General features: G+C 37.6%; 3 protein-coding genes across 7 annotated transcripts in view; 1 reads left to right on the top strand and 2 right to left on the bottom strand.

Annotated features, from left to right (window-relative positions):
- LOC129569992 (E3 ubiquitin-protein ligase highwire) overlaps positions 1 to 22,427 on the top strand; it is a 34,684-nt gene that overhangs the window by 10,104 nt on the left and 2,153 nt on the right. Inside the window, exons 27-43 of the mRNA XM_055449321.1 lie at positions 68 to 218; positions 306 to 544; positions 12,946 to 13,168; positions 13,256 to 13,426; positions 13,575 to 13,952; positions 14,060 to 14,179; positions 14,365 to 15,073; positions 17,442 to 17,533; positions 17,609 to 18,126; positions 18,209 to 18,347; positions 18,412 to 18,649; positions 18,742 to 18,952; positions 19,012 to 19,196; positions 19,265 to 19,545; positions 19,607 to 19,841; positions 19,923 to 21,140; positions 21,202 to 22,412. Of these exons, the coding sequence (XP_055305296.1) occupies positions 68 to 218; positions 306 to 544; positions 12,946 to 13,168; positions 13,256 to 13,426; positions 13,575 to 13,952; positions 14,060 to 14,179; positions 14,365 to 15,073; positions 17,442 to 17,533; positions 17,609 to 18,126; positions 18,209 to 18,347; positions 18,412 to 18,649; positions 18,742 to 18,952; positions 19,012 to 19,196; positions 19,265 to 19,545; positions 19,607 to 19,841; positions 19,923 to 21,140; positions 21,202 to 22,412 (6,319 nt within the window). The remainder of the gene's footprint in view (positions 1 to 67; positions 219 to 305; positions 545 to 12,945; positions 13,169 to 13,255; positions 13,427 to 13,574; positions 13,953 to 14,059; positions 14,180 to 14,364; positions 15,074 to 17,441; positions 17,534 to 17,608; positions 18,127 to 18,208; positions 18,348 to 18,411; positions 18,650 to 18,741; positions 18,953 to 19,011; positions 19,197 to 19,264; positions 19,546 to 19,606; positions 19,842 to 19,922; positions 21,141 to 21,201; positions 22,413 to 22,427) is intronic.
- On the bottom strand, positions 28 to 3,153 carry LOC129569989 (uncharacterized). The gene is made up of 5 exons (XM_055449317.1): positions 2,275 to 3,153; positions 2,001 to 2,210; positions 1,610 to 1,937; positions 1,413 to 1,544; positions 28 to 1,329 (listed from the first exon to the last, which is right to left on the bottom strand). The coding sequence occupies exons 1-5, from the start codon at positions 2,446 to 2,448 to the stop codon at positions 830 to 832; spliced, it is 1,344 nt and encodes a 447-aa protein (XP_055305292.1). The 5' UTR covers positions 2,449 to 3,153; the 3' UTR covers positions 28 to 829.
- Positions 3,408 to 11,792, bottom strand: LOC129569986 (uncharacterized). Of its 5 annotated transcripts, none has more exons than XM_055449310.1 (8): positions 11,609 to 11,792; positions 7,514 to 8,282; positions 6,421 to 6,688; positions 6,008 to 6,336; positions 5,830 to 5,933; positions 4,899 to 5,752; positions 4,460 to 4,822; positions 3,408 to 4,088 (listed from the first exon to the last, which is right to left on the bottom strand). In XM_055449310.1, exons 2-8 carry the CDS (start codon positions 7,946 to 7,948, stop codon positions 3,778 to 3,780), a joined length of 2,664 nt encoding a protein of 887 aa, XP_055305285.1. In that variant the 5' UTR covers positions 7,949 to 8,282; positions 11,609 to 11,792; the 3' UTR covers positions 3,408 to 3,777. The 5 variants fall into 5 exon arrangements, with proteins under 5 accessions (XP_055305285.1, XP_055305283.1, XP_055305282.1 ...); XM_055449308.1 differs by having other exon boundaries at positions 3,408 to 4,007; positions 11,609 to 11,747; XM_055449307.1 differs by having other exon boundaries at positions 4,460 to 4,747; positions 11,609 to 11,747.

The raw sequence follows: 22,427 nt of genomic DNA, 5'->3' as shown, positions 1-22,427 counted from the left end.
AGGCATTGAATATTAAAACAATTATTGTTTTTTAAACTCAATATTCATTTTATTCATTTGATTTCAGATCATCTCATTGGACACAAAACGCGCTGATTCTACCTGGAAATAAGGTTAACATCTCGTTAGAAACAGCCACAAACTACGCTCATGATCAACACGCCAACAATTTTGGTTTCAAATGCTTGATCGTTGGTTATGACAATCCGTTTTTAATCGTAAGTATTGCAATAGCTTGTTTTGAAAAACGAAATATTTCGAATGTTTGAGAACATTGCCATTCATTCGTTGATTAAATTTTCCAGACAAAACTTCCCAATTCGACATTGAACTGGTTAGAATGTGAGCTTGCATATTTGGGCGGAATGTGCAGCGCTAGTTTACTGAAGAAAAGTTTGATTTTGCCTGGTGAGAATCCATTGGAGGATTTTTCGTCAGTTGAAAAAACTATTCAAGTGCATTCAGCACTCTTGTCAAAGGGATTGGCTCTTTCGGATTCGATTTTGACGATCAATCAAGCTCTGGATTCATATCTACCTATTGGGTGAGTGTTTAATCGTTTTTGAAAATCTTTGAACATGAACTTGAGACTTTGATTGTTTTTTTGTCGTTTAAAAAGAAAAATCCATCTGTATTCGAATAGCAATTACATTTAAAACCTAAAGCTACAACAACAGCCTCGTAGAAAAAGCGATTAAACTAAAATGTAAATACCTAAGGCTAAGCAAACAATCTATGACTAATGCAAAGTGAATTGATATAAAACAGTTGTTAAAAACTACGACTGGAATTTATCACTTGAGATAAATACTACTATATAGATAGACTTCTACAAATTGGTCTTAAGTAAGCCGGCATTTTCGATTTGTATCATAATTTGTGTTTCGCGGTATGTTTTGCCATCTGGAATGATCATGCTTATTTGTTGATTTGGTTTTCGTTTCATCCACCAGAAGCGATAGAAAATTGCTACGCCAACGATGACCAAGATCAAAAGCAAAACAATTGCTACTGATATGATGGCAATCAAATACGTTGTATTAGCACATCTGTTGGACAAAATGCTTGACAATGAACTGTAGCCGTCTGTGGGTGTACCGATTCTAAAATAAATCGTTTCCGCGTATTGTTGAAGAAAACCGTTATTTCTCAATTCTTTCGCTTTGTCGCAATCGATTATATTCGAAAATTTCAAATTAAGAATTCGGATGTTAATGTCACGTGCGAGATCAAATCGAATGGGATGGTCCGTTTTGAAGATATCGTTTGATGTGAATTGTATTTCCATATTGCGTTGCCTAGCACTATTCGGTCTATCCACATTGATAGCTGAAACAGATGGAATTTACATCAAAATAGAGCTAATTTATCACACATGCCGTTAAAATAAAAAAAAATTGTTTGCAAAATACCCGAAAGTGCAGAATGACTCATTTGCGTGAAATTATTTCGCTCGATTAAAATCCGCCCATTGGCATTCATTTGGAATGCTTCACCGTCTAGCAGATCGACTTTGTTGTTGGAAAAAATGAAGTCACTTACGTCTGTGAAATAAAGCAAATGTCTTTCAAAATGTTTATTAAAAGTAATAATGGTGTAGTTAACATACGGTCTAACTCAATAGCATGAGAGCTAATGGTTGCAAATGTGCAGTTTGAAATTGAAATCTCGTGGGTAATTGTTAAAGCGCTAAATGCCCGTGACGGAAAGTGCGACCAAATTGTGGTGTTTCGCATTATAAAATGCTCGATGTCTAGCTTTTTCAGCGCTTGACTTTCAATCACATCGATTCCAGTATTTTCGAAGGCGATAAGGTATACTGTTTCGTACACCGAGTTGATTGCGTAAGCATTCAATTTTTTGATGTAACAATTGTTGAATGTAATGCTATCGATTCCACCGCCGATAGAGTAAGGAACGATTTCCGAGAAATAAACCTGAAAAAACCAACTGTTGTGTTATTGGATTTTGATAAGATTGAGTTTGAACGTGTGACTCACATTGGTGAATATCAATTTTATTTTCGGAACCGGTAACTGTCTCTTGAATCCCAACGAATGAGCTTCCAAAGTCAATTCTTTGATATTCGTGAAATGAATGTGTTCGATGTGATCCACATCTCGAAACGTATTCAGGGTAACCAGCACATTTTTGCAATTCTGAACTTTTAAATTGTTGATATTTCCATTGAACAATGGCAGAAAGTAATTCTGTAAAATTTAATTACAATTGATTTTATTATTGTTTTTCTGATAAAATCCCTCGTCGTGCTACCTTATTTCGATTTGTACAATCGCATATTTGATCGCTGGTCGGTAAATCGTATTTACAATCTAATTGTCTATAATTGGGAGAATAATTAGCTAAAATCTCCTTACACTGCACATTTAGACATATAAACGATAGCACGAATATCCACGTCAAAATTTGTAGCGTGTATGAGCTCATGTTGATGAAAAAAATTATTTTTGCTGCTGAAATGCTTCATTAGAATACATTCTTTTCGGATATTGTGTTTGAACGTCACTATTGAGCACCTGACCTATTTCTAGGGCACACCAAAACCATAAGGAAAAATGGCTTGTCACCAAAAATAATGTCAACACACGCAAATATAACACACAAATTATCTCTCGTTATTATTTCAATAGCGGAAAATAACAAGTCGTCATTCACAGCATCTGAACCGTTGCGGACTGTTGGGTTGTTCGGTAACGCGACAAAACACAAAATGACGAAAATCCACAAAAAATAATAATACGAACCGTATGTTCAAAAATCATCTGAACGCATGTGTATATATAGGCGATACAATTACGCGGTGTGAGTTAGTACTCTTATCTTCACTTGAATTTCCATTATACCAATACTCGTGTCCGTCGTTCCAAATCGAAAAGCGTGTACAAACACATTTTTTTTCTCAATTGCGCAAAGTAAAAATATCAATAAGATGAGTGGCTGGAACGTGTGGCCGTTTGTTTAGTCGTTGCTATCTTATTGAATATGTATTCGCTGGCTTTCGGATGAAACGATTGCTTATGCAGCTCCAAGTTCAATCCAAACAATTCCAATTGTTTACAAAATAAATATTCTCGTTAAATGTAGGTTTTTCGTTCCCGTTCCGCATATGTTAAAGCAAAAAAGACAGCAACGGTATTTGCTAACCGCCGAGCAACACGTTCAACACTATCACAAAACTCCTCGTTGTATTGATGTCATATGAGAAGGGTTCTTATCGGCAAATCTTATCGCTTGATATTTTCATATCAATAAATGAAAAAAAAAACTGAAACTGGTGACTCACGTCATTGTGAATATGGAAAAATAAATCAGCAGTCGAATTACCTCAGCAGAATTCGATGTAAACATTATTACTGCAATCAAAACATTGGCAAAATATATACAGATTTCACTTATATAATTGCTTTATTCATTCTTTATGATAACTTAAAGCTGACTTTGTTTACATTAAATGGTCATCGGAAAACGTTCTCCATCGATGTTTGATATTTCACAAAATTAAGAATAATTTCAATTTTAACATAATTCCGTTTAAGCTCGCTCAAATTTTTTACGTAATCTGATCATTCGAATGATCGGAATAAATATTTTCTAAATAAAATATACAAAAATCACATCATCAAAAAAGGATGATTTCGTCGGCTACAATTTACATATGAAAATTCAGATGATTTCAAACAAAAGCCCTAATTCATCTTCTTCTAATTTGAAAAAAAAAATGTATGTGTATAATTATGATGTCTCAATTCTGTTCGTTCACGCGTCCGCATATTCAATTGGTTCATCTAATGGTAGAGTTACGCCGCTGGCGCCCGAATGATCCGAATGGGAATTGTTTGATTCTTGTGACGATGAATGTGCGCTGTTCTTGAACTTTTCACCCAAACAGCTAATCTTTGGTAAATTGTTACGGTTCGTCAAAAATGATGAGCTTGTCGAAGCTTCTGCTGATCGCTGCAGACTGGTGGCCGGATTTGATCGCATAGCTGATTTGGACGGTAATGCATACAAATGTGATGGATCAAAATTCTTACTGTTTACGACGGGTCGAGGTGATGAAATATAATCTGTTTGACATGACAAAGACAAAGACAAAACAAATGGCAAATAATTGAAATGCTCGCTGATGGATATGATTGAACAATATGAAAAGTGCAATTGTGTGTGTATTTGGAAATATGGACCGGTGAAATGTTTTATTCAGGAGTGGGGAATAAATTATTTTAACTCTAAACCAAACGAATAAAATGACATTTGGCGAATGGAAACTAACCTACGACTATGAAATCAAAGACAGTCTATGAATAAATGAAGTGTGAGTAGAGATCTTCGATTTGCGCTTTGCACGTGCATTTTTCCAGTTGGAGTGTGTCAAGCATTGCATTGTGACTACCACCATTGATCAAAACACAACATTTATGACAAAAGAGATCCTCACCTATGGCACCGGTTACCGGTTCAGTGTACATATGACTGGCGCTATCAACATCGATTGGAACATTGTAATCGTTCCGTAACAGTGGTTGCTGAAGATTTATCGGCTCTGCATAGATGTGTTCGCCATCAAAACCACCATTATCGCCCATAAAATTCTGATTATTTCTACCGCCATTCGTTGAGTTGATGATGTCTAGATGGGCGAGGCCAGGTTCTGCATAAATTGGTCCGTTTATCTGTAGTGTTTGGGTTGTATCGCAACCAGCGCCAAGATGATTGTACAAAATATCTGTAAATGCGATGAAATCGATTCCTTCATTTTCATGTTCGTTTAAGCACTGAACAATTTCACCGATCGTTTTCACTGCAAACCATAACAGATTAAAACAATTCGGTTATTCTATGTAATTTCGCAAATTATTCCCAATATGGTATCTTACCTCTGTCTGTTTCGGTCAGATTACCGGCTATCAACTTCCGCGTGTTATTGTCGATTTGGTCATAAATCTCTGGCGGATATTTTCGTTTCATCTCACGTAGAGTATGATTAATAATAACCAGATCTGGGTCGGAGAATCCTAGATGATTATAGAGTTGTGTAGTTAATGTGGCCGTCATTGGATGCAAACTCTCCATAAGCATGATATCACGCGTCGGCCCATCGTCGATATCCTTTTTGCTTCTCATACAACGTCGAATGATCAACGTTAACAAGAAGATTATTAAAATGATTAGCAAAATTCCGATGCCCAGATAAACGTACACCAATTTATCACTGCGATTGAACAGCCGATCTAAATCAATGAAATAACCATTTGGCCGCGCATTTATGCGATTTTTCACGCAGTCAATTTGGGTGGAATTATCACATATGGCATCCTTGTATGATTTCACATTGTAAAGTGACGCATTGAAACAGTGTGACAATGTGGAATCGATTCGGCAATAACTGTCTGCGCTTATGTCGTTGTATGAAAGTTGCCGGAAATACGTCGAATTGCATGAACACGCGCGATCGAACGAAACTTGCCGAACACGACAATGTGGACTTTTGAAGTTCAGACTGTCGGCCACCGTTTTGGTGATGTAATTATTTTCGAATATGCATTTAATTGGACTCTTCGTGATCTCCACACCCATCCGTTCATACATGCCAAAATGATTATTCTCGATGGCAACGGTTGACCATCCTTCGACGCGAAACCAAAAAATCTCCGTCAAACTGATGTTATTGCCCTGAATTAATGTGGTTATTGATGTGAGCGTGATCGCTTTTCCCTTGATGCTTAAGATACTGCAAATGAAGCAATAAGAACACATATAGAAATATGAAAATGATTCATGCGACATTTGTTGTTTTCATCATAATACCTATTATTATGTAGAATCACATCGCTAATTCCACTTCCCGAAATGGCAGCTGCTTCAATCGTTCCTATGTTGCAGCCAGTCAACGACAGTTGATTGCTGAACAACTGTAAACCATACCAAATTGGAACATTTCGGTTATTTTGCGCGAATTCTAAAATTATCTAAATGATTTTCTTACTTTTTCGGTGAACGCATTCGACTGAATGGTGTCGATGTGACAGTTTTCGAAAATAATCGAATCGATTTTAATCACATCGAATGTATTGGTGAGTATGGTGCCAATGTGAGTATTGCTAAATTTAATCTCCTTGAGTGATGCCTCTAGCCGTCGCAATTCATCCAGACGACTATTGTTGACTGTAACTTTTGCGGTCGATTTGGAAAATGCACGTTCCAGCAATTGAAAATCGTGTATATTTTCAAAGTGCCCGTGAAATGTTGTATTGGCGAATGCTTCCGAAAATATCCGAACCTTGGCACAGTTTGTAATGTTCAATTTGAATTCGACTGTTTTTTGTGTCAAAAATAAAAGATTTCTTTTTTAGTTTTAGAGTTTTTTTTTCTCAATCTAATTTAACACAGTAAACTTACAGTAAAAGGCATTCGATCGAATATTCACCGTGTGAACATTAACGATTTCGATTTCGGGAAACGGTCCACCATTGCCATTAAATGCATTCGATGAGATTTCTACATGCTCTCGACCCGAATCCAAACCACTTCCTTGTATCATGATCCGGTTGAGACGATTGTTTGTGAACACGTTCGCATCCAATGTAAACTCCGCATCAGATGACAATGTAATCAACAGTGTTTCAGCGGACGGTCGAATTATTTTGCTAGCACCAAGCGTATAGTGCTATTTCCGTTCAAAGAAAAGAAAACATAAAAGTTTATTATGCAAATGAAAGAAAAGAGAGAGAGAGAGAGAGAAAAAGAGAAAAAAAACATATGGCGAAATCGTTCTTGACGTGTAAAAATTACACATATTAATGACATTAACCCATTTAGAAGAATGTCTGAATCTCTTTTATTATTCGGTTTCCACAAATGGTACTTAGACAGTTGAGAATATGTTGTGTGCGCGACGCAGCCAGAACAAGTCTATAAATAGTTCCTTACGGATTTTTCGCGCGACTCCACAGCATTGCGAGTCATTTGCTTTATGTGTGACTTTTTCACAGGTCGAAATAAGAAAGCATAAACTTTAATTACCTAATCGAATTGAATTAAATATTTGTGTTCAGTTTTTTTCTTCTCGGTTTGTGCGCGACATTCATGACGGTTTGCAATTGAATTTGCGACGAACTGTTAACTGTTTACAAAACGTTGTTTTTTGTTTTCATTTAAAAGCGAAAAAATGCATATTCTCTCGTTTCAATTCCATGAATCACATGTATTGATCATCGTTCCAACGTTCTGAAATCGCACGACGGGGAAGAGAGAAAGAGACATAGTGAAGGAGCGAGAAACAGAGACGTAGATCACTATCGACAAAATGAGTCGCGTTTTTGTTGCGTATTTTAACTGCTATTGTCTGCACATTTGCAAAATCGGCAAATCTGCTAATCAAACATGCTAATTATAGCATTGTACCTCGATGTGGAACACATGAGCAACCAATTGATCGAGCTAGCCAGAGCAAATAAAAACCGTGAAAAGCTGATTGAATAAAAGTACTTACTTGTTGAAAATGACAATCCACTGTTAAAAACTTCGTTTCGAATTTGCACTTGCATTCATTCGTATCGCAAATATCTTGTGGTTCAACCGCCCGTTTGTGCAATTGTGACTCAACGGTCGATTGGGTATCGCTATTTTCGTTGTGATTTTCGAGATAATACCCAGTTGATTTGGGTAAATATACGATATCGTCGCCGATTCGTTGACTAGATTCATTTCTGTGCGCATAATCCAATTGCGACGATATGTTGTCACTCCGTTCATTCTCCGCATCTCCAAAATTGCTAATTGACGCTGTGTATAAAGTGTTTGCAGGCATATTTATGCCGGCCGTTGTTTGCACGAGTTTCACTTGCTCCGTACATATTGAACAATAAAATAATATTGTCGTAATTATGCAAATGTGTAGCACAAATGAAATTGGTCGCTTCATCATTCGATTTGGCTATGACCACTATTGTTCCTCATCGATTACTCCACATTCACTCATTCGAAGCTCGTTAATTCAATTGTGGATCATGTTGTGAACTGAATTTCGTGACTGGTCGAAGATCCAATCTAAATTTATCATTCTGTATCATTTCACTGATCACTACACATTCACATTCACTGGGCTTACAGATAGTTGTTTTCTTTAGTCGTTTGCTTTACACGAGATGTTATGAATTTAGTACGATATTTTTTTTTCGGTTTTGGGCACATAAAAACACTAAGCCTAGGAACTGGTTCCACACTTTATTGCCGATGAACCGATATAAACTCGATTGTTACTGCAACGAAAGAAGAAAAAACATGTAAAACTTATTAAAAATTGATCAGCAATGGCATTGGATTAACATAATTAGACGGTAAAATCTTTCAATTTCTACCGATCGTTATGATCTTGCTGCTAGTGCGATGCGCGATAAAACAACAAATGAGTATGTCGAAGGAGAAAATGACACAAAAACTAACACGACTGCTTTGTTTCTTGTTACAAAGCGACAAACGATATTTTTATGAGATTTCCAGAGGATGAGAAAAACATATAAGGCGACGAAAGGTTGTTATACTCCTCATTTATAGTCTAGAGTCCAGAGTTGCATTTGTGCCGAGCTTCTTCAGTAGAGACCGTGCGCTCCAATCGGGGCGAACATTTCTCATTTCGATCAAAGTGTAATTTTATCTCATGTCACTAAACACATAGAACACGCATAAATAACGTGCACACAGTAACACCGAAACCAAAATCAAACATACCGGAAAACAAGAAATGTAATAACAAAAGAATTTTTGGTGAAAAAAATACAGAGAGCAACGCAGCCAGTTAATGCATTCCAGAGACCATATCTATGGACAAGCCAGCACTCATCGCTTAGATAAACACATTACAGTGCAATGGATTTTTGTCGTTTTGTTTCACCTTAAAATTTGTTTCTTTTTTTTATCTCATTCATAAAGCATACACATATGATGAGAGTATAATTGAAAATTATCGAGCAAAGTATCGACCGCTCGAAAATAAACATAAAACTAATGAAATGTTCACGTTGATGTTCGAAAAAAAAACATAATTTGCCGTTCTAAGGTTGATTCGAAGTGCAAACAATTATGTTTGCAACTCATTCCATTTTATTATCTCATTCGAAAGCAATTTAACTGAATACGATGAAGATCGATGGCAATTTGTGAAGCCGAGTTTCCGTGTTTATCATCACTTGAGAACGATGATGTGTGTCGTTGAGAAAAAAAAAACAAAGTAAATGAAACCAAACAACAAAATGAGAAGTTTGTGTGTCTAAATTGGTCGTGAATTGCGGTATTTGAATTACCCGATGTCTGTCGACACGTCGTGCACATTCTAGGTTTGGGCATTCGCATTACGCACTTGCACTTGAAACTAACCAAGCGATGAAAGGCATCGCGCGCAAACACACATAAACATGTGCATTCACGCCAGCCACAAGCAACTCACAGTCATTTCAGACAATTTCGAAAACAACACAAACGAAAATAAATCAATTCTTTGTATTTTCTCAAGCGAAAAGAGTGTGCGGCCCGCGAGTTATGTGGCCTGTCATCCGCACATGAGATATGTGCGCTAGCCTGCTTGCTTATATGTTGTGAATTTGAAATCGTACATATTTCAGTGTGGCGTATAGAACCAATTTGGCGCTGCTGTATTTTCTCCATGCATCCATTAGAATTAATGATTTCCGTTTAGCTAAAATGAAAAAAAAAAGCGACGCACAGTGGAGAAAGAGAACGAAACCGAAGAGAGAAAATGCGAGAAAATAAAAAACGAATTTCGAATTGAATAAAATTGAAAAATCGCGCGACAGCGTCAACGACATAAACAACACAGCCACTGAAACTGCTTTGTAACCAGTCGACTGAATGTTAATGCATGTTTCCGAACTGTTTTATGTGCGTAATCCAATACGTCTCGTAATCGCACGCATTTTGCCGTAACCTTTTTTCGGCGTTTATTGTTCTCCTTAAATGAAGCCAAAATTAAGAGCTACCGAACAAGTAGTAGTAATTTATTCGATGTGTGTGTGCGTTGAGTGGCTTAGATATGATAAAATGTTGATTAATTGACGACCCGACATTGAATCATTGCTGCGACGGACAACCATTCGAACATGCACATTCAAATATCGCGCACAGATTCAATACACAAATAATAACTTTTCTATAATGTGCGAGCGTATCTATCTATCTTCGAATATAATAATGAAGTCATAAAGCGGCTATTTAAGGAGAAAATGACTCAAGGTTCATGACAATTTTGTTGCCACACGACCGAATTGATCACGTCAATTTGTGCGAATAATTTGATAGGATAAATCAAATCAAATAAAGTTTGAGCACACAAAAATTTACGTGACATACTCAATCTTTTGCTCACACAACCAGCCCTGACTTTGTTGTTCGAATGTTCGTTTCTTTTGTGCTTCAACATAATGAAGTAATTTTTTCCGCAACATGTTCAATGTTTCGATTTCATTGTGAAATAGAGAGAGAGTCTTTGTTTTATTTTTATCTGTTGGGTGCTTTTCATCTCTTTCTTCGTATTGCTTTGTGTTTCCGTTCAATATTCGAACGAATGATCATGTTGGGTCAGTTTTGCTCAGATGTTTTCTTTACACACTCACTTCTTCTCTCTCGGAGATGTGATTTTTTTCTGATGCGTGTTTTTTTCGTCGTTTCTCTGTTCGCACAATGACCACTCTCAGCGCCTGTACTTTGTCCTGAATGGGCTGAATCGTTGCAAAGCAACGACACTGTCAAACCAGCCAGCCAGTCAACCACTCACTCGAATGCTATTCAAATTACTATAATTATCATATGTGGCAATATGTAAATGCCGTTTTTATGTAAACGATTTAGTATCGAACACTTTTTCCTTAAAAAAAAAAATAACAACTCGCTGAAATGATTTTACAGAATTCCAAGAACCACAGATCATAATATACTATATCGCCTTCAATTTACGCATTCGCTTTATCAATCAATACTCTGTCATTCTCAATTCACCAGTTGAGTTGAGCAATTATCCAATAATACAAGTTTTTCTTTGCACGAGTCGACCTATCCATTTTGTCGATACAGTACGCGTCAATGCGTGTGCAATAAAAGTCGCTTTACCCCGTCGCAAATGCATTTTACAAGGAACAAATTAATTTAAATGTCACAAGTCAGAAACAAATGAAAAATGTTCATTTAAATGGCACAATAATGCATTGGAATTTCATAAATTGAGCTCCCCTTGCTGCTTATGGTTTAATGGGCTGAAGTAGAAATTCATTACACACGGAGCAAAATCACGGAAATATCAAAGGAATACATGAATTTTCCCCGAAAAACCACAGCCTAGTTTCTCGTTACCACGCTCAAACAACTACACTTGTCCTTTTTCGTGTTTGTATTTGTACACGAAACGTTCACACGATCCTCGGAATACATGAGAAATTACAACAATATTTATTTTCCCAATAACTCTGACTTTTTGATCATATTTTCTCGCCATCTAATTAAATCACATGCAGCCAATTTTAAAGTAGTCACAGCACGAGAATAGACAAATTAAAAATGAATGAATATAAATATTTACATTTTAGCTAGAAAAACAAAGCGAAATACAGAAAACCACTGCTCGTAATATCGAATGAAAATGAAACAAAGTGAACCAGAGAATGCCAGAACTTCAACTGAATCGCCCAATAACGTTACGATTGTTGTTCTCTCTCATTTTACTCAATGTTCGAGCCGAAGTCGAGTTCGGCACGTAGAACACTGTGAATGTGTAGTGGTCTGGATACAAATGTATCGTTGTTGGTATTGCTGTTGCTGTTGTTGTTGATACATTGGGTTCTCATGCATACTAGCGCAGCCATTCATATGTCGGTTCGTTTTATGTGTCTGTGTGTATGGTGTAACACACATCAGTAGTGAGCACACACATCGGGTCTTGTACTACAGTTTGTGTTTTGAATGACTTAGTGTGCGCATGTATTTATTTTCATCATATGTTAAGTGGATCCCGCATGAGTGGCTCTTCTCTGCATTTGTAGCTGACTTTTATTGAGTGTGTTTCCCTGCTCATGTATAAGCTTTGTTTTTTTCTTCTCTCGTTCATTTTTTCGTAGTATTGAATATTAACTCTGTCGCTGCGTCATGAGCAATTTGCTTCGAGTCGATTGGGAGAGTGATTTTGGTGGCTGTGTAAGTGTTAATACGAACACTTGGTGCAGTATCTATTCGCAATTAGTGGCCAAAGTATACTGAAATGCTGGTGATTTCATAACCAAGATGTAGTAGCTTACTCATGCAACCGCATGCATGCATTCAATGGAAATTTATGTTTGACGATAAACCCACTGACTTCAATTGCAACAAATTGCACAATTCGCAGCAAAATAAACACACAATTTGCTTATCTTGTTTTTTATAGTACTACATATTCTTAAAATAAATTCTCTGTTTTGATCACATAATATATTTTACTTAGAATTTCTTTGTGCGATTCGTTCAGAGGAAATGCTTATCACAATTTTTCTCTTCAACAAAATAGTGTCGGTATCAATGACCGCTACCTATAATGTTTTATTTTTATCGCTTTTCGATCAGACAATATTTTGGAGTACATCGATGAGACATTCCATAAATTGTCAGTCTTACAACATTCAAATGGCCATTCGAACAGCACAAAATGGTATTAATTCAATTAAAATCTATCAAATGTGAATTGGGTCCGGTGATTGAATTAAATGCCAATAAAAACTGATTCCATACTCGGCATGTACAAATATGAACCGAGTTAAGCTGTTCCACAAATTGAGTATTTTCTATTGTTAATAATGATTTGTGAAGAGTCAATCTAAAAGCATTTCAATGCGTTACAATTCCCCGCTTATGTTTATGAATATGCTTGTCATTTGTTATTTACAGAGGAAATTCGAATGAGAGACAATTTTTGAAAGACTTTGTTGGAGCGGTGCCCGGATCATCTGGCGAACGATTAGCGTGCTGGCTTCAACCCGATAGACGACTCGACCCAAATAAGTGTGAATTGAAAGCGATAAGTGAACCAGTACGCTATGGCTGGCCAACGCACTTGACTATTATTACTCGCGATCAGTATGGAGATCCTGTATATGTACCGAATTTAAAGGTTTGCACCGCGGTTTTAACGTATGAAATATGTAAAGACCGATATGGATTTTATTTTTCAACATGAATTTTTATCTACACAAAACAGATTCAAATTAAGGCGATACCATCCGCAAATGGGCTGAATGGAAATCGAAAAGGGAAACGTCTTTCGCAAATTGATTTGAATGCCTACAAAGGAGTTGTGATGCCACCACGTATGCCATATGAACCGACTAACAAAGACAAAATGTGCTTTAAAGCCATCACTTTCATGAAGGTGCGTGAATTCATATTTTACTTCTGATTAAGTAATTGAAAAATGTTTTCGTTTGTATCCATTGTCAATTGGCATAAACAATTTTTGACAAAAATAGGGAAATAAATTTTAAACAAATTTTTGTAATTTTTTTTTACTAAAACCCTAGCCATACCAACATTACTCATTCGAGGAGCTTCGCTTTTGCAATCCATCTCAGAATAAAGTATCGGAAGTTCTGTTCGCTGCTGACTTGGGCGATTACTCATACGGTAGCATTTGGACGCCAAATGCAATCGGTCACTTCTCACTATCGATCACAATCGATGGAGTTACTTTAGAAGAAGTTTATCGAACAGAAGTGAAAGAAGCTGGCATTCCACCGCCACCGCAGAAAATTTCTTTGGAAAAAAGTCAACCTCAGAATAAATTGCGACGATTCCGTGCGGACAATTCAGCCGGTTTGCGAATCCGTTCACATCCAACATTACAATCGGAGCAAGTTGGCATTATTAAAATGGATGGCATTATTTCATTTATTGATGAGGTATGTGCTGTGACCTTGTGAACAAGTGATAAATCAAGATTTGATCATTAGAGTTAAAATGACCAATGATTCAAAATTGAATTTTTTTTTCGTTCTTCTGGAAATAGGTTGAAAACGACGACGGTTTATGGGTCAGATTGTCAACAGAATCAATTCGACAGCACTGTCAGCCAGGGTGGTATCCGCTTGAAGCCTGGTGTCTGCAATACAATCAACATATTGACAAGGTAGGTTCTATGTTGATCTGTAGTGAAATAGTCATTATGATTGCAATAGAAATCTGGAATTGGTAATATCAGTCGAGAGGTTCGGTTTGAGAGGAGAAGAATTAATCAATCAATTAAATTTTCCTTAACTTTTGTTCAAGTATCAGCTAAACTAAACTTTTTACTTTTCATTTCCTATTTGATAGATGCTTTTGCATCCGATTATTCAGATGGCGGTCACACGACAAGAATTTTTATCTTCCAGACAACATGATGACTCTTTCGTTGATAGTGAAGCAACGCCTACGTCTGATACGCATCACCTAACCACCATTGCACCGGAGATCGTTCCAAGAAAATCTCCAATCAGAAAAAATCGACAGGCCGAGGAAAGATTGGTTGAAACAAATCCATTCAAAGACGTTTTCAAGAATCCAGAAAGAGAATATACTGAATCGTTACCGTTGAGTGGCAAAACATCGCGCATACCAAGAAATCCGTTCGAAAAATTAACAAAGCGTTCTGGCAAAGTGATTGAAGATGCAGATGACTTAGAGGAATATGATTCACAAGATGAATGCGAAAAGAGTGCAATGTCATCTGTTTCATCGTCGCCAAACTATAATCAAGGCAAACAGAATCAAATATCACAATCAAATATTGGCAGTTGGACAGTGGGTATGATGGGAGGCAGCTCCAGCAAATTGCAAGCCATTCAAAAGTGGTTCAAGAGTGACAGTTTAGATGGCAAAGACAGTCCAAGAAAAGGACGTGGCGACTTCACAGAATTGGCTTCGGTTTCCGTTCGTGATTTGGTCAAAGCAATTGGAGGAAATTCCAACGATGGAAAAGGTAACTGTAACTCACAGCATCATGCACTTAGTCAAAGTTCAAGCCCGATTTCGATACCGTTCAGTAAGTGTCACATTCAGTTTTATTTACAGAAATTTCGTGGAAGATATAACAAACCGTTTCCCTGTTCGGTCATTAATTAGAGCCCGAAATTTTCAAGTTCAATATAATAATCTCTTGAATAACTGTGATTTTCATTATTATTTCATTATTGCCTTAAAAGGGACTCTAAAATAAACAAACCTTAATTAAATGTTTACCTAGTACTCACAAAATTTTATTTGGGCACATAAAATCAGCTATATGATTCAAATCTATAAACTAATGGAATGAAGTACCAACAGATGTCTTATTTTGATTCATATAAAAATGATTTAACGAACTTTATTGAATGAAAAGTTACAGTGATATATTGGGTTTTAGATAGTTCTTAATAAAATCATGTTAATGCGATCATTATAATTATTATTTTTCAAAATGAAAATTTAACCTAATATGAACAGCATTTTTTCCAATGCGTTCCAAAGGTGTGGTCGTGGAAATGCTTTCATATTCAGTCGATTTGCCTATTAAGAATGTGACCAGTGAAGGGTGAAGGTCCAACAGCCAAAATTGCTGCTTCTATCAATGCCAATGTGTACAGATGACAGATGATGCGATATATTTCTTTAGACCAGGCCGCATTCTTATACTTCTTTAACAAAACAATTGCATCTGCTTTCAATGACAAAATACTTTGGAAGTCACGTACATTTTCACATTTTTCGAGATCATGTACAAATGACTGGAAATTCGGATCCGATTGGATGCGAAGACTTGAGTTGAGAGTGGATGATTCCAGCTGCGGTTGCTCACACCGAACACAATTGCACTGGAAATTGAATTTTGATTGTAGGTAACGCTGACGCTCTGCCTTTGACGCCAATATAATTAGTTCATCATAAGCCACGCACAATTGTTCATTTTTCCGCACAGGGCGCAAGACGACTGCTACGTTGATCCCATTTTGTGAAGTGATGTATGCGTTCGGAGCGCAGCTGTGATTGAAATACGAGGCGAGAATGCTCATGCGATGCTCATAAAACATTTCAATTTCTTCGCCCAATATACCTATTGCTCCAGTTTTATAACGGTCATTTCGAATCCAATTTTTTATAACGATGACGTGGTGGCCAATTAAATGCATTAAAAACCGTTTGCGTGCTTCGGAATGGAAAATCTTTGACACCTTCGACTGACCCATTAGTAAGCGATGAATGAGATAAATCTTCTGTGGGAGTTTTCGGTCCACTTGTTCCTTTGGATTGGGCTGTAGCTTGAAGAATGCACGATACTTTGATTGTGGATCAGACAACGACTCGGGTGCTTTGACTGCATCGCTAGACAGCATTTCCTCAACGGCATCAATTAATTGATCGATGTCATCGAATGCATTCATAGCCAGTAGAATCGATCGAATGACAACCATTCGATAACTCATAAATCTAAGGCATCCAAAATAAATCGGATTCACTTGACATTCAATTTCATGAAAGTTGTTTCATGTTTCCTTTGCATTTCGGACAGAACATCGTGAAAACACATTTATTGCATGGCTTGAGATTCTCGGCCGATCTGAAACAAATAGAGCAGTGTCCGTACTTTTCTTTGAACGTTTCCGCAAAGTAGCTTTGATCGACCATCACCGTTTTGCCCACGTCAATATCTTCCTTCGCCACAACGTGCCGTCCGTGTTGGCAATTGTTTTCGATTTACAACAGATTTGCAGGTCTACACAAAATGTGTATGGAAATTGACAATGTAGCATTATGTTGCGGTACATCGATTGACGTTCCCACTGAATATTCCAAGATGCGTAACAAAATAACTTTGCTAATGCTCTCCATAAGTAACAAAACTGTGTAAAGTTTAGCATGTTTCAATAATTAAATTGAAATTGCAAGAATATTTTGCAATAAAATGGTATACGGTTATGTTTGTCAACATTGTTGTATAACCAACATTTCATACATAGCTTATGAAAGCGAGTTGCAAGATGTAATTCCATTCTGAATAAATTTGAAATATCCTTATAACGACTTTCAGTATTTTACATCAATATTACCAATACCGAATATTTTATTCACGGTTTTGCATCACACCCTTAAATGACCTGTCAACATTTTCTCTTCTTGCTTTTAGCAACCTTCAATTTAATTCCGGATCATGATCAAATGTTTTGATGATTTATTTTTCGAAAATTCAAATTTGTTCCGGTGGCAAATTGTATGAATCGATAAGCAAAGCTCTTGTTCAAAACATTCTGTCTAATATTATCATGAATTGATTATAGAAGAAAAATTATCCGTGGTTAGACTACACTAAAATGATAGATTTTTAACATTTTCGTGGCAATTTAAATTAGGTTAAACATAACCATATTTGTTTGCAGAACAATCAGCATACAGCAGTAGCTCAAAGTCGGTCGAAGTTTCCGAAACATCGGGTGTTCAGAACTCATTCACTTTCAGCGACACGAAGGAGGTAATAAAAATTGAAATGAGAATTATTATAACTTTGTTGATAAATTATTATAACTTTGTTGAATCATCATTGCAGAATATTCCTGAATCGATTTTCGGTGGATCTCATTCGTCACAGACTGATTTCGATACGACATCATCAAATCGAAGCCGAGGGGGATTCTTTCAGTTCGACAATGAGCAATTTCAATTGAATGAGCAGCGTTTTGAGCCCCAATCACCACGCAAACAAATGAAACGGACCATCACTGTTTCAATGGACTCACAAGTCTGTTCGTCACCATTGAAAACTCTCAAAACTAACGATTCATCCACAAAAAAGTTCTGCAACACCGACCAACCAGAAACAATGGAAAGGGAAGAAAATGAAAATGGCATTTCATCCGATTCAAAAGCATTCCCGAAACGTGCACTACCAGCTGGATTAGCTGAAAGTTTTCGTGCAGTGTTTGCTGCATTTTTATGGCACGAAGGGCTCGTTTATGATGCAATGGCATGCTCATCGTATTTAAAATTCCACCCTTCACTACCAAAGAGAAATGCACTCACATTCACAAACGACGTCGTTAAAGCTGATCCAGTTCATTTATCGAAGTAAGACAGTTATTTCTTTGAATACATTTGAGTTTGAGATAATGTCCCTAATTCCGATTGATTTTCCCACAAACTTTGGAAGGGAACAACGTGCGAGACAACGATATTCAGTCGAAGTAGCTAATGCTGGTAATTACTTGAACATCCGGCCATCGACACTTGAAACACTTAACAAATCGGGGCAATCCAGTATTTTCAATCGACGTAATCGAAAGACGAATGTAGGTTCAACCAAGCAAGCAACCTCGTATGAGGAATTCGCTAATGTTTTATTTATATTTTCAGAGCCAAATGACTTCACCCGATCAAGGCAAATCGGATTCGTTGCCTGAAATGTCAACGAGTTGTCCACCAGCCTTGCGCTGCCTAGTTTTTCTATGGGAACAAATCAGCGCAAACTGCATTCAAGTAATTCAGAGAAATGGCATCAATCTTGAGAACGAACAGAATATCAAAGACTCAACTCTAATTGACGATCAAAATGCCAGTGATTTCGAATCTAGGAAGGGTGACGTGAAAAAGGGTAAGCAGTCATTTTTCGTATTTGGTTCATTTATTTATATTCGTGGTTTTTTGTTCCGAAAATGTTCATCATGATATCATATTCCCACACAGATGATGGCTCATACTGCGAGCTATGTGAACTGTTCCTACCGATTCCCGTCACTTACCACATGCGCTTGGTTCATCCTGGATGCGGCAAACGTGCCAAGGGCAAAGGTTACAATTCTGTTGGCACATACTGTGAAGGTTGGGCCGGAAATTGTGGCGAAGGTGGCCGAGGCGCATCGAGTTGGTATCTCATGTGTGAAAGTTGCCATGACAAGTAAATATTTAGAAGCATTTTTTCATGTGAGACCATCTATTAAAGGATTTCCCATTTAGGTACATGGAGGGGAACCACAACGGTCAAATCATAAGCAACCTGGCCTGTCCACCACCATATTTATCCAATCAAAAACTACATTCAATTACCGCCATGAAAACTAGCAGCGATTCCAATTTCGATATGTTCCAAATGATGAAAGAAAATGCTCTATTTTTATTGGAATTATCGTCCACCAATTCACGTAAGCATTTAAATATAAGATTTATCATGTTTTTAGATCGTTTATTTCTTATTCTCTGCATTTTACAGCGATTTTGGGTAATCAAAGAAAGTTGCCGCATCAAATGCCGGTGGTGAATGAACATCAAATAGTTGATCCAAACCGAGCTGGGTCGAGCCGAAATGAAGCTCTATTTGTTAATCGGTACGGAAAGAGTTTCAGAGGCTCACGGAAATCCGAAGCATCTTCTCCTGATTTAATTTGGTCAGTGCCGGAAATGTTTTTGTGCCTCGAGTCTTTGGGAGCGCATGTGGCCAGAGATTCAGCGCCATATGATCGCATTAGCTACTCCGAGAGCAGTTTTGATAGAGTAAGTCACTTTTAAATCGTTATATCTTAACCAATTTAATCGAATCATTCTATTTGCATAGCCTTTGTCCGATGTCTCGTTGGATGTTGGAGATGGTGGCCCATACGGAAATGGTGCCATTATGAATAGTTCAATAACGAGCAATAACACACTATCAAAGTTCCATCGTTCCATGTCGATGGGCCAAGGTTGGTCGGGACAATCACTGTCGACAAATCGCTACGGATATCAGCCCGATGAAAATTGTGAGACTAAAGTTGTTATGCGACGAAAGAACAACAAAATTTGCGATACCGGTTAGTCTTCTTTCTAGGATCTTTTTAGCTTTTCCTTCGTGATATTTGCAAATTTAAAATGTACCAAATTTGTCAAAACAGATGGTTCCTTGTCATTATGCCAGCCATCGGAAAATCTCCGTAAACTAGTGCCAGAAGAGGTATTCAACTTCAATGCAGCAATGCAATCATACTCAAAGCTTGCCTCAACATTGTTGCCATCTAACAATCCCTTGGAAAATCTGGATGTAAAAAATGAGAACGACGTCGACGAGCAATTGTCACTGGATGGTGATAATCAAGAGGAGTTTGTCATCATTTCCAAAATCGGCGATTCACGAAATGCAACTGTCGACATTTCTCTGGCAACAGCCAATGAATTGACCAAACGGAATGCATCAAATCTAATTGATATGCCAAATCTTCTAGTGCGGCCAACACTCATGTTCTGCTTGCAGTCACATAATTTGGAAAAATTGCGTTATGCGATGAAACGAAATCTTCGGATCGCAACGTGCCGAATTTTTGCGTTACAAGCTATGAATTGGTTCATTCGATCGGTGACCCAAACAAACTGTTTACATGACTTGATGTGGTGGTTTGTTTCATCGTTGAATCCCGCAATGGAGGATGAAATCATCAAATATGAGGAACAAGCGCTGGAGCATCCAATGACATCGATCAAAATGTGTGATAAGATTTCGTCATTGTTAACGCAAAGTTTCCACGCATTTTTGCAGTCTGTTGCCGATTTAACATTGTTGCTTCCATCAGGATCGGCACTTCAGCAGCTGGCCATTCAGTGCTTTGGAATTAAATTCAATCAAAATGATCATCATTTTTTGCATCAGTCGCATGTCTTTGGGAATATTTCCAAGATTCTTTCGCGCTCCGATGAGCTTCGAGAGCACCAAGCTGACGATGTTCCATTCATTTTCGGTGATGTGAACGTACTGTTGAATAACCATGGAAATGTGGGTGGCACCAAGTTCTATTCACTTGTCGACATGAGCGGAATGTTTGAAGTGAATGTCTCGTCACGACTTGCAATGGCCTCGGCGCTGACCGACAATTCAACGGAGACATTCTGGGAGAGTGATGAAGAAGACCGGAACAAATCCAAGACAATCGAAGTGTCTCTGAATAAATTCCAATATTCGTGCAAAATGATAGCCGTGCACATTGATAACACTCGAGATGTTCAGAATAAAGTGACCAACATCTTATTTTATGGCGGCCAATCGTTGGGCGATACCAATTTGATTAAGTCATACGACGTGGATTCAAAAACTGGATCATGGATCTCTGCCAATGTTGCGGGTGAGTTTTTTTTTACAAATTCAAACGGATTATTTCTCATACCATTGACTTCATCTTTCAGACGAATCCTACATTCACTTCCGAATCGAACTGAAGGGTGCTGAAACATTGCGTGTGCGTCAAATAAAATTGCTCGGCATTCCGATAAGTAGTGATGAAATGGTTTTGAAACCAAATATAAAGTTGCTCAATTCATCTCAAATCCAACATCGCAATTGTGAAACTGAAACGCTTCGAGTATTCCGACTACTAACGTCCCAAGTATTTGGCAAATTGATTTTGGGAAGTGAAAATGACCAGGACGTCGATCAGGACACAAACAATGAAGGCGCAATTTCGAATAACCTACGATCGGTTGGTACCATCGGGGGAGCGCTTGACTCAAATGGTACATCAATGTTGGCTGATTCATTGGATCTGCGCGAGCATATGGTTGGCATTTTGTTTAGTCGAAGCAAACTAAGCCATTTGCAGAAGCAAGTAATCGTTCATATCGTTCATGCGATCCGAAAAGAAACGATCCGTGCCAAAGAGGAATGGGAAGCCAATTCGGCATTGATGTTTGACAATCGATGTGTCAATTCAGAAGTTCAATTGTTGAATAGTGAACACAAAAGTGATTCAGCGAGTGAGAATTCACGAGCGCCTGACATTTACTGTTTTGAGATGTTGAGTATGGTTTTGGCGTTGTCGGGCAGTGCCGTCGGTCGATCATATCTATCAAATCAGCATGGATTATTAAAAGATCTATTGACACTTCTACACACAGGAAGTGATCGTGTTCAACGTCAAGTAACGGCTTTGCTTCGACGAATTTTACCCGAACTTTCACCAGAGCAATTCGCCGATATTCTCAATGTGTACAGTCTACCACCGAGCGATTTCAATATTTCCAATCAAAGCAACGAAGAATTCGATATGAATCGCTTGGGTATACTTGACATTTTCTTGGCAGTCATCGCTAAATCACTGCAGCTACAAGTAAAAATTAAATCAACCAGCGCATCAACCTCGAATAAGCAACCGATTTCATTACAATTATTCAATTGCATCGATTTTGGCATATCAAATTTACACTTGCAAGAAAAAGACTCGCAGGGAAAATTGCCAAAAGGTATCAGTTCTGTAATAGACACAGCCGGAACGTCAGATTTCGAATTCATTCCAAAAAAGTCAGAGTCGAGGAATTTAAATCAACGCTGGTTCTTGAGAGGCACTATCAATATTAAGCAAGCCGAAAATATCATTACTTTAATTCGCGACATGGCCAACGTATGTATTGCGAGC

Source organism: Sitodiplosis mosellana, unplaced genomic scaffold (assembly GCF_009176505.1).
Source record: "Sitodiplosis mosellana isolate CC-2019 unplaced genomic scaffold, AAFC_SMos_1.0 Smas_scaffold_47, whole genome shotgun sequence".
In the NCBI taxonomy this organism is placed as follows: Eukaryota; Metazoa; Arthropoda; class Insecta; order Diptera; family Cecidomyiidae; genus Sitodiplosis; species Sitodiplosis mosellana.
This window is presented reverse-complemented; position numbering and strand designations above follow the sequence as displayed.